This window comes from Leptosomus discolor, chromosome 8 (genome assembly GCF_034619465.1).
Source record: "Leptosomus discolor isolate bLepDis1 chromosome 8, bLepDis1.hap2, whole genome shotgun sequence".
In the NCBI taxonomy this organism is placed as follows: Eukaryota; Metazoa; Chordata; class Aves; order Leptosomiformes; family Leptosomidae; genus Leptosomus; species Leptosomus discolor.
Window position 1 is genome coordinate 27,620,662 of NC_141398.1, and position 12,411 is coordinate 27,633,072.

General features: G+C 39.4%; 1 protein-coding gene across 1 annotated transcript in view; it reads left to right on the plus strand.

The window, feature by feature from the left end:
• The window catches only part of PHLPP1 (PH domain and leucine rich repeat protein phosphatase 1), a 142,002-nt gene that overhangs the window by 95,434 nt on the left and 34,157 nt on the right, over positions 1-12,411 (plus strand). Inside the window, exons 5-7 of the mRNA XM_086468863.1 lie at positions 8,201-8,347; positions 8,889-9,119; positions 11,125-11,327. Of these exons, the coding sequence (XP_086324989.1) occupies positions 8,201-8,347; positions 8,889-9,119; positions 11,125-11,327 (581 nt within the window). The remainder of the gene's footprint in view (positions 1-8,200; positions 8,348-8,888; positions 9,120-11,124; positions 11,328-12,411) is intronic.

Here is a 12,411-nt window from a genome sequence, read left to right on the forward strand (position 1 = left end):
CTTCGGAACTAAATTGATGGTAGCATGTGATGGTTTACAGTGGTGTAGATGCACCAGTATCTACACTTTTACTTGCTTTGCTGTCCACTCAAACTTAAGTTCTGTTGCTGTAGATACTTTGCAGCTGTGAACTTCTGTAACTGAACTGTCTGAATGTTGAAAGGTATATACCGCTGCCTGTATTTTTTTTTTCCTCCTTACCAGGGAATATATATTTCATACTACATGTAAAAGTAGACAGTATGAAAATTCATCTGTGTTGAAAAAAACCCACAGCAAATGTTGGTACTTGTTCCCCCTCACAGTAGCTTTTTTAAAATGATAGGAAAGTTTTTCTTCTGGGGGTAAGAGGATATTCCCTAGTTGAAAGATTGTCCAGCTGTTGCAGTATTAGAAGCGGCTGACATATCTTGTGATAATATCCCTACTGAGTCAGAATTTGCCTTGAAGCCCTTGGTGTTTTAGCTCCTGTATACTGCAAATGGAGAAGTGAAGACATTCTGTTGTCTTAAGTTGTCACAAATTTTACATTTTTCTAATGTTGGTTGGTGGATTTTTTTTTTAACCATAAAGTTGAGGTTTGTCTGCATGCTGTGTTCCCAAACTTCACTTTCCCCTTATCTACAATGCAACTTCACAGCTCTTGTTCTGAAATGCCAAGAGTTCAGGCGTACTGTTTTTGCAGTGTACTGTTGCTCTAGGTTTGAAGCAAATGAATAAACTGTAGTCTTTATTTACTGTTGCACTGCTTCACTGGGCTAAGCATGCTTTATGTTTACATGTAATTGTTTGAGTTAGTGCTGTTGGAAAAAACTGTTGGCATCAAGAACACTGTTTGGTTAATGCTGAGAAGTTGTCAGTATGTGGATTTTTAATATAAGCCTGTTGTAGATTCGGAAGAAAAAAAAAAAAAGACAGGAAAAAAGAAAGGGGGGAGGTAATAAGCCACAAAGCTTGTTTTAATGATGAACAAAATGATACTTGCCAATTTTATCTGAAGAGCAAGTTGTTATTCTGATTGTAGTTGTTAATTGTTAACAGTGATTAATATGGATTTTTATCTTAAGATCAGTTGGTATCTTTTCTCTCCCAGAGCCTCTACAGAAATTAACTGTCTTCTCTGGCATCTCAACTGAAACTCTCTTGGGCTAGTGTCAGTAACTTGAGGTTGCATCTATAGGGTATGAGAAGGCTAGAGGACTCTTGAGATATCGATGCAAGTGTTTCTAAAATCCTGTGCTGCTTCCAACTGTAGGATAGCTGGATTTATCTGAAAACCCAGAATTTGGGGGTCCTCAAGCTAAACGCTTCTTACAAACCCATTGTGCAGTAAGTAAGTAATTCAAAATGCAGTCATTGCTTGGGGAACACTTAGGTCCCCAGACAGTGAGGGGGGAACAGTGTTGGCAGCCCGACTGGTGAGAATCCAGCAGCACAAAGTTGCTGGAAGTCGAGGTGAGATGTAGTTTGATCCTAGCTTGTCCCTAGAGATTGAGGAGCAGGGAAGAAAGTCTCCAGCCTCTTACTTGGTTGGTCTCAATGTGCATTGAAGTGGTGCTTGTGATTATTGCTTTCAGTGTGTGAAAGTGAGGTTAGCAAAGAAAGTCAGGTGGATTAATGGCGTGCCAAATGTCCATCTTTTCCCTTGCCAGGCCCCATAGGGCACTGCCAGTAGATGCCCTGGAAAAGATTTGAGCTTTCTCCTTTTCAGGTGGTTTTGGGTTTTGGGGGTGGTTTTTTTGGGGGATGGGGTGTTGGTTGCTTGGTTCAGTTTTTAGGATGCTCTTCTGGAAGAGAATTTGTTGCTTGTAGTTACTGAAGTCATTTAAATTAATCCAGCTAATGTGGGGAGTGTGCTACTGCAAGGAATGAAGTGCCATTGCATGCTCCACAGAATGGGAAGATGCTGTGAGTTTTCTCTCACACTCTTATGGTCTCAGGGCCAGGGAACCTTACTTTTATACTCATTTCTCCTCTTTCACTTGAAGCCAAAGACTGAAGCGTAGGCATCTAAGGAGTAGGGCAAGAAGGAGAAGCTGGCATGATACAGACAACCAGAGGTCTGCTAGTAACAAACCCAACCCAGTGTTTGCTATATTCTGGTGCTACATTTATTTTCTCAACTTTGTGGCCGTGGAGTATTTTTTACTATCTGTAATACTAAAGAAGGCACTTGGAATATGTTGTTCATGTAACTTCACTGTGCCCTTACTTTATTTTGCTTATAAAGACATTGAAGGAAGCATTTGGTTTTGTTAGTGCATGTTTCTAAATCTTCATGACTGGTTGTGTTCTACGTAGCTCCTGTGTATCTTTCTGAACTCAAGAAAGTACCCACATGTGAATACTCAGCAAAAATCAGTAACATTTGATTAAAGAGAAATAAATTGCAAAATCAAGTTACTACAAGTGACTAAGTGGGGAAGACTGCAAAATTGGTTTAATGCCTGAAACATGTTGGATATTTTGGATTGTGTAAACTGAAACAGCGAACTCCTTAATAGTGCTAGGAGAAAAATAGATGGCACTAAGAAACATGCTATAAAATAGCATTTTTAAAAATAGTGTAGTCTAAAAGTAGAAATTGCAGTTATTAATTGGATTCAGTTTAGTGGAATTGTTAGGCTAAATACAGCAGTATCTCTTCCAAATAATGCTTCAAAAAGTGGTGAATATATTTATGGAATCCGATTATTATGGATCAGCCTACTCCGATATACTTGTTTGTTGCTTTCTGGTGCAGCTTCCAAAGTAACGGTTTTCTTTTCATGTGTTTAAACATGTTTCAGCTTGGAAGCCCACCCTCTAGCTAATGCTTTTGTATTTCAAATATAAATTTCCAGTATAGAGAAGGAGAATATAATTTCACTTTTTTCCTAGAAATTTGTTGCTGTTCTGAGGATAGTCTTTCCCTCTTAATGAAGCATTATGCGCTAGGTATGTGCAGAAATTGAGATCTGCGAAGTACAGCAACATAGGTTCAGATTATTTCCACTAACAAAACATATGTTTTATTTTTTCTTCTCTTTATGATCTTCTTACCAACTGTGTAATAGAATAAAAGCTTTATTGTTGTCTTAAGATTTGAAGTAGTTTGAATTTGACTTAACATCTGTGTGATTACTTGTATATTTTGAAAAATAATTGTGTAGATTTAAGGTTATTCCTTTTGTGCAGTCTGTTTTCTTCTTTCTTTCTTTTTTTTATACAACCTACCAGTTAATTTTGGCGTATAGACTCAAGTCTCTATACCAGAATTGTTGTGCCTTTTATAGTTTTAAATGTGAGTAGAGGTGAGAAATAATCAGGATGACTGTTCCTGGTGTGTTGGCGTAAGGGGTGGTGAAGATAACAAAATTGCAGCTATCAGTCTGCTATTTTCTTTCTTTCTTTTTGTTTTTCCTCCATGAGGGTTTAAGAAAGGAGGAAGGAAATAAAAGTTCAGATAAAACTATATTTTCATTTATTAATTCAGTTAATGGAGAAATTGATAATTAATGGGTGGATTTGTTGAAGTTCCTTCTGACTTGACCAGAGTCACCTTTGCCTCTAAACTTAACTGACCCTCTTTCCTGAGATGACTTTACTCCATCTATTCTTGTGTGGTGTGATGTGAGCGGCTTGGTTCCTGGATGAACAGTGGTATTGTGCAGAGAAACGGAGTGGAAAAACACCAGCAGAGCTCTTCCTTCCTCCTCTCTATATTATCTGTTGGAAATTCTTCTGTGCCCAGGCTGGGGAGAGCTGCTATTGACCTCAGTTAGGCAAAGCCTTTACCTGCAGCATCCAAGTGAATCTCCCTAGCTGCTGCAGAAACAGTGTACTTTTATTCAGCCGTGTCAACAAATTTGGCAGGGCAAGAGGGCTGAAATAGTTCATTTTAATTGTCTTAATTAGTTTGAGGCTTTTACAACGACACCTTTCTGGGAAGGGAGATGCTATGGCAGTTTTTCTGTCACTAGGCTAGCTGCTCCCTTAGGCAATAAGGCTATGGATGGGGAATCTGACGCAACTGCAAAAAGGCAGTAAATTGGACCTTTTATTTCCAAGGAGGGAGTTGGTGTGTCAAATTTATATGGAAAGTCTCTTCATGATTAAGTTAGTGGCCAAAGTATCAGGTGTTCATGAAGGTAGCAAGTTGTAGTTCAGTCCCAATACTTGCCACAGTGCTGCTAGGTAAGTGCCATCAATCTGCTCAGAAACGGTGCTGAAACTCAGGGAGAGTTGTGCTGCTGCTTGAAGTGATGTTCAGCTGCAACCACAGCATAGTTGTGAGACAGCCCAGATACTGAAGATAGTATTGGGAAAGTGATTGTTTTCTTTAAACTGAATCCCTTATTAAGCCATGTCTTCTGTTTTGGGTGTAGTAAAATAATGATTTTTAATTGCTTTTGGTAAGAGCAGGGAAAGACTGGTTTTGTCAGATGAGTCGGTTATGGCTGTGTTTCAATGACGGTATATGGCCAGTTTGAATGTACTATTCCCCCCTCCCCCAAACATAGAGGAACACAAATGCTGTACTGTGTAATGGAAATTCCTCTGCTGTGCACATCAAGTAGGTCTGAATTTGAAATTAGCGTGTCAGTTCATTGCTTTGCTGTGATACAGACTCCCTCCTCATTTCGTGTATGTCAAACTAAAACCACTCCTGAAGTGGCAGCTTCAGGATTAAGTGGGCATTTTTTGGCTCAATTACGGCAATTAGTGTTCAGTCGTATTGCATGTTTAAATCCAAGGGTTGACATGTCTACATATTGCTCCAGCTTAAAGTAGGACTATTTTTGGTCAGAGAAGTGAGTGTTTATATATTGGTTGTTACAATAGAAAGCCTAGTAAGCTAACTGAACATAACGTCTTGAGAGATGCTGTTCTTTGGGCTGACTTTTTTTGACAGATAACGAAGTCTAGAAGAAGGGAGAAGAGGAAGGAAGGCATATGTATAGACTTGATATGAGGTTACTATACTGTCATGCGTGATGTTGTGGCTTTTCTTCTTTCCAGCAATGCCGTGGGGGCAGCATCAATGTGTGCCCATGCTTCTAGTAGGAGTAAAGATCTGGGTGTGAGAAAACAGTGAAGATGTTGCTCTGTAAAATCTATTCAAAGCCTGACACTGTGCAAACTTGGCAGCAACAGAAAATTTGAGTCTGTAAAATACTTCTCTCCTACCTTACTTATGTTGATGCTACAAGTGATACTGGTGCTACTGACTGTAAAGCTATCTAGATATAAGAAGCGCTATAAACAATTCAGCATTTTAAGTGTGCAGCATGGCAGTGCTCGATAATGGAAGTGCACCAACCCATTTGCAATGTGGGTAGTGGGCAGTGGCCAAAGATGAGAGGTAGACTTAGATCTTAATTTTGAGCAAATGCCTGCTAGTTTGGCTTAGTAATGTTCTGTACTTGACAGTGCTCCATAAGAAAAGGTGTGACTTAGCATTTTTTAAATGAGCATGATTACAGAGGGGGAAGAAAATAGGTATCTCTTTCCTGCCAGTTGTCTTAAATTAATCTCTTAACTTTTGACTAAGGTTATGGTGTTCATCTTTCAGCTTTTCTTTAAATGTGATTTAACATTGAACTTCTGTCAATTATTTGGCGTACACTTGTATATGCATTTTAAGCTTCTTTATAAGTATATCCAATCCTGGATGTACTACTCATCTTCCCTTACATACTAGACCTGTTAACCAGTTCAGTTTGTGTTCTTAGTAATTAGATTACTCACAGAAGACCCTTAATAAAGATACATTCAGACATACATTAGGGTAGTAGAGATGTAATCCAGATACATTTTTGCAGGGTGGGGTGGTGGTGATTTTTTTGTTGTTGTTTTTTGACCTAGGAGAATTATACACAAGAATGTGTGCAGGAAACCTTGTAGCTGAACACTGCATTGGCGTTAGTTAATGTGTTTCTTAGCTTCCTTCACCACCACCCCTCCAGTCCTCTTTCCTCTATTAGCTTGATCTTCTGTAAATTTATCTCAAGATTGTATTTGGGGTTTTCTAGTAGATTATTTAGTGAGCAAAAGCCCTGAGGCGGGTCTTCTGAGACTCCAGAGTGGCACAGGTAAAGGCTGTAGCCTTGGTGTTGATTATTAAATGAGTTAATTCTTTTTTCATGGTAGACTTGAAAGCTGGAATGGTTGCATTTTGATGTTTCTCCAGCAGCTTAGTTATTTTGACTTAATCTTCCTGTCTTCAGCTAAATACAAAAAAAAAAAAGGCAATTTCTAAAGGCCCCAGAGTCTGCTACTTAGAGCACTCTTTGTATTTGTATTTGCAGTTGACTTTGAGGACATCCGCATTCTGTGTTCCACCACAGAATCACCCCAAATTTCAGGGCAGTATACCTGTGGCCTAAATTGACAGTTATCTTCAAGATAAACGCAGAATTGTATGTTTCATTTCTGGGTTCAAGATTTTTAAGCCCTTTCAAAACAGAGGAATATGAAGGTACAGTGTTTAAAATGTGCAGGTTTTTTTCTGGGTAGCAACCCTCATTAACATCATCTACCTTACTCTAGCCTCCTTTTTATTTTACAGTTCTCCCTCTAGAGATACATTAGTCACTCTTTCTGCACAGTAGCATTTTTTCCCTGCAGCAGTAATTTGATTGCAAGATTTCATTTAGTCTCCATCTAACTCTGTTCCAAACTTCTGCCTTCAGCATGGCACAGGGTGTTCAAAATCTGTGATAACTCTGGCCATAACTTTTCCATTTTTTTCCTTCTGCCATATTTGCAACAAAATACCAATAGAGCACAACATGCGCTTGCTTGCTGCAAGCCTGTGTAAATGGTAAGTGTGTTTACAGCCTGTCTTTTGGAGTAAAATCCACACTTCACTTACAACCACCATTGAAATATAATACGAAGACGCTACTTACATTTTCATGTTGAGTTTTAGTCAGTGACGTGAGTTTGATTTAGGCAATACTAAAGGTGTGCACAAGTTGATTGCGGTAGCTAGTAAGGATTTTTAAGTCTTTTGGTGATAAAACTCTTTAACCTTTTAATACTTGATGAGATTTCTGTCCGTGGTTTCTGGTCAGGGGAGGACAAAGTGCTTTGAGGTGTGAATGTGCTGCGTCAGTGCAGAGGCTGAGGATACACTGGCACATGCAGCCAGAGATTGCTTTCTTGTGAAACAGCAGCGTTCATAGGTGCAGTTTTGCTTCTATTGCCATGTTACATAAAAGCCTGCCACACAAATAAAGCACTTGAGCCTTAACAAGGGGAAAATGAAGTTCAAATAAAATGTCCTGGTGTAAACCATGCCAGAAAACAAACTTCCTCCCATCTAGCAGAATCTGACACAAATCTTTTCATTCATCCTTTTACTTGCCTTTAAGCATACCTCCCAATGGTTGTTAGGCAACCATAATAATGTTGCTGAACATGCAGGCTGGCTAATTGGATTGTTCCCTTCTTCGGATTTTTGTTCAAACAGTCTTGGTCATCTTTAGTAAGGCAAGCACATGCAAGTTGCTCCATTGGCTGATGTGATAAACCAAGGGACTTTTAAGAGTTCTGTGACACATCAAGGACAAAATTTTGAAATCTGTGAGCTTTGACATCGCACTTAATCGAGAGCATAAGAATTTGCCTCTGTCACTAAAACAGTCTTGCTAAATTCTGATTTAATTCAGCACATTTCCCAGTTGTATTCAAACCAGCCTATTCTAATGAGAATTTTGCATTGAAATGCAGTTACCTACTCACATGAATGGAGCTGAGCTGCTGCACCACAAAAGTTCAGTGTTCAAATAGGCCTGAGAATTTCTTGCGCATTGTAACCAGTGTCACTAGGTAGTCTTACTAGCAAGAAATATGTTCAGAAAAATAGCAGTGCCTTAGAACAGGATGAGATGCCACAGAAGAAATGACTTGCATCACAGGAATGGCAATGGTTTTGTTCTTTGTTACACTCGTAGGAAAATATATTTAGCGTTCAGGAGGGCCTGTTTCTCTATGCCAGCTTAATGTAAGTGAACTCTTGCAAGTGGTGTTGAACTTGAGTGTCTAGTGGTTTCCCTGGTTGTTCTGAGCCCATAAACAAAAAATGCATGTGATTTGCATTTACATAACCAAACTTACCTTGTATTAATTATTGCAAGGCAACTTGGTATGGTTTATACTCCACTTAATTGTCTCCTTTATTTTTTTATTTTTATTTTTTCTTATCTCATTGTAGATTCACCAAGTTGAAGAGCCTTAACCTTTCCAATAATAATTTAGGAGACTTCCCACTGGCAGTCTGCAGTATCCCAACCCTGACTGAACTCAACGTGTCCTGCAATGCCCTCAGAAGTGTTCCAGCAGTTGTAGGCGAGATGCACAAGCAAGTACTTTCTTAAAACCTAATGTACACAGCCTGATAATAAAGGCAACAAGCAGTTTCATGACTCTACATAATCTTGCTTTGAGAAACGGTTTAAACTTACGGGATTTTGTCATAGCAGACTGGCTTGTAGATCTGTATGGAAGCAGTTGTGAGCTGTGGATGGAGAGGAAGCACACTTTGTGTCTTGAAGCTCTTCCAGTCCCCAGCATTTGACACAAGGGTCACCTTCACGGTGAAGAAAATCTTTAAACATCCTTGTATAGTGCTTCAGGCATCATACAAGTCACAGTTCTGGAGATATTCGAAGATACTGTAGCACAGCCTACATTTCATAGTTACCAAAGCTTTTAATTATTTGGTCAATATCTTCTGTAGCAGATGTTAAAGCATTATTCCTTAACATTTTTCTTTTTTCTGCCCTTTTTAATATTTTATATCACTGTAACTGCATCAGATTTGTGTGTGTATAGGAAGGAAATGTGATTTAACAGGTCACTCACTTTCTTCACTGTCCCTTTCTCTCACTCACTTTTAATAGCTTGCAGACATTTTTGCTGGATGGCAACTTTCTCCAGTCCCTTCCTGATGAATTGGAGCATATGCATCAGCTCAGCTATGTGAGTCTGTCTTTCAACGAGTTCACCGACATTCCCGGGGTGCTGGAGAAGCTGACTGCCATGGATAAACTTTGTATGTCAGGAAACTGCATGGATACCCTGAACCTACAGGTGTTAAAAAGGATGCCTCATATTAAACATGTGGATCTAAGGTAGGTACTTGGAAAAGTGGAAGAATAAGTGGGTCTAAATTATTGGTGTTGAAGCAGTTTCTTTTTGGCTGTTGGAATATCCCCCAGGTATGAATCTCTTGTGTTAGTCCATTGAACCGTGTTTCTGACAGTATTATGTAACTCACAGCACTTGCCATGACTTAGCATTCTTCTTTGAGGAAGAGGTGACGTTTAGGGGGAACATGAGATGGGACAATAAGTTTGGAGGGAAAGTAGTATTTACACCAAAAGATAAAACAAAATAGAGCTTGGGACACTGGTGATTCCTGCAGTTCTTGTTGCTGCAGTGTTAATATTATTAATATAAATTTCAGTCCCTCACCCAAAAAGCTTATGTCTGCAATGTTGCAGATGCATGCGATGAAGAAAAGGGCAGTGAAGGTGAAAGGCCAAAAATAGATATTTTTGTATTTCTTGGTATGTTAAAAAGCCTAGTCCACCATGAATAACATTATTTTATTGATGTCCTCATCAGAGTCTGAACAGATCCTTATTACAAGTGTCTCTGGTATGAGGTGGTTCTTTATTCTTATGGTCTTTGGGGAAGCCAGCTTCTGCAATCAGCTGGGCAAAGTGCTCAGTTCAGAGCCTGGACTGTCAGGTCCAAATAACAATGAATTTTGGAACCACTTAGTTAACCTATTCAAGCTAAAACTTAAGTATACCATACTGCTGTGTAGCTGTCAGACTTTGCAGTCAGGGAAGGGCCAGCACAAGTTAAGAAAACAGCTAAAATAGATTAATGAATTCTGAAGTGTTTATGGTGGGGGTAAAATATGTCTGTATGTTTGTATGTATGTTAAAAGCGAATGAATAAATAAATTGGCCTCAGAGTAGGGATGTCATGGCTTAGCTAGCCGTGAGTTCCAACAGTGCAGTTCCAGCCCTCTCATTGTCTGCCACATCCTTTCTGCACCAAGCAGTCAACAGTGGTTCTTTGTAACGCCACCTGGAATAGTAAATGTCAAATGTGTTTCTAAACTGTACTGCCTGCACAGTGAAGTGCTTTGCTTCAGTAAAATGAGAAGGAAGCACTGCTTGTAAATTGAAAACAGAAATAGGCTGTGGTGTTGGAGGGGACATATTACCCATTTGCTTTTAACTGGAAAATGTAGCAACACTGAAAACACAACTGTTATACAGAGGCCAACTCTTTGAAAGGAAGAGCAGCAACTGAACTGTAGGTGTTTGCCCTTATTATCCCTACGGAGGATAAGTGGGCCAGTAGAAGTTACTGTACTGGTTTTAGTGTTCTGGTCAGATCTGGGAATTTTAAACTGAACTCTTTGGAGTGCTCTGCAGTCTCAAACATTGCTGGATTGCATATAATCCCACTCAGTTGTAACTTTTGGGGAAGTTGCTGAGTATTGGCGGCATCAATGCACTGCAGTGAAGATGCGATAAAACCTGTTCTCTTTATTTGACAACTCACTTGTCTTGGGTTTTTGTTTTGTTATCTTTCAACACCCATTTTCAGGTCTCTGAATTCGCTTGCTGTGGAACATGGCGACGTGAGATGCAAATATATGGAAATTCATAATTCTCAACTTCGCCTTTCAATACAGCAAGATACTCCAATATCTGCAGGTTACTTGTACCTGCCATGCTTTTCCAGCAGATGCTCATGATAGGCCAGCAGGAACTGTAGAGGTTTTGTTCTTTTCCAAACTATTGGGCTCAAATAACATCCAGATCATCTTTTATTTTTATAGACACAATAACAGTAGTACTTAACTTCTTGCAGAACTTTTTATCAGTTTTCAAAGTAGTTTAGAAAGGAGCTTGGTGTCATCATTCCTTTGTCATGATGAATAAAACAACAGAGCAGATCCATCCTGCTTTTAAAATACAGAAACACAATCGACTTGATCAGAACCTGGATCCATGCTAGTTGAATCCCGTGCAACTGATTGTAGAGCAAGAATTGGTTTGTCAGCAGGAGCCTGCCACATAACTACACTTAATCTCCTTTTTTGTCCGCAAGATTGAATTCAATTAGGAGACTGGAGGCCGATGAGATGGATTTTCTGCATCACGTGACCCAACTGGATCTCAGAGACAACAAACTTGGGGAGCTGGATGCAACAGTTTTTAACAACGTTGAAGTGTTACACTGTGAACGGAATCAACTGGTAACCCTCAAAATCAGTGGATATTTTCTCAAAGCGCTTTACGCTTCCTCGAATGGTAAGTGCTTTTTCAGGGCAGCTGTGGTGGTGTCATCTGACTTCTGGTTTCGTACCTGGCTCTCTGCAGGGTGCTTGTGGAGTGCAGTGCACATAATCAGGAGGAATTGAGAGGCTCTTGATATGACTGTTGGATAAAAGGGTTTTATATGTGCTGTATCATGCTACTGGCAGTTCTGAGCCTCAAAAGTGACTTTCAAACAACACTGGGCTGCTGATTTGGAGGTCTTGAAATGGTGAAAATCTTAGAATTTGTGCTGAAAATCCTCTTTATGTCAGCAGGGAGGGGTCTTTAAGTTGTCAGTTCTTTGGGCCGTATTTATGTGTTGATATACTAAGGCAAATAAAGAATTTATTGCTTTTGCCTGGAGTTGAGAAAGTTTGAACAAATGGTCATTTGTGAGGCAAGCTAAAACAGTATGTATTTTTACTACTGACTCTGGCAGCTTACTCTGGCCAGAGAGGCACAAATAAGTAACCTCATTTGTATATGATAATTAAATTAAAATAATGCAATGTTCCATGAATAGATTTGTTTGACCTGTCTCTGGAAGCTGTTATTCCTTAAAATACTCAGTTTTCACCACTGTTTTTTTGTTTGGAGTAGTTTGGTATGGAATAAACAAAATGCAAGCTTAGAGAGCTGGTGATCAGTCGGAACTGCCTTTAAAAGGCTGTCATCTTAATGATATCCAAGCCTGTGCCTTCATTAAGTATTCATGCCAGGATCTTGGTAGCTGAAAAAAGTTAACATAATCTGAGCATGTGCTGTGCAATGTGAGCTGAGAACTCAAAGTCAACCGGTATCTTGCAATCAACTGCCTGTTTGGTCTTGGTGTTTCTCCTAGCTGTCATCTCTTTGCACCCTCAGCTGCCTTGTTTTAGTCTCATTCCATTCTAGTGGATTTTCTGTAGGCTTAGATAAATGTCTGCTGGTTTTGTGTCAACCCTGATGAAAGCATTAGCTACCTAAAAAGCTTAGGATATGAAAAATTATTGAAGCAATTGAAATATAACATTACTAGGAGTAGTTGAGATGCTGTGAAATGGCTGTAAGGCTGCCTGCAACCAGGAACTCCACAGGG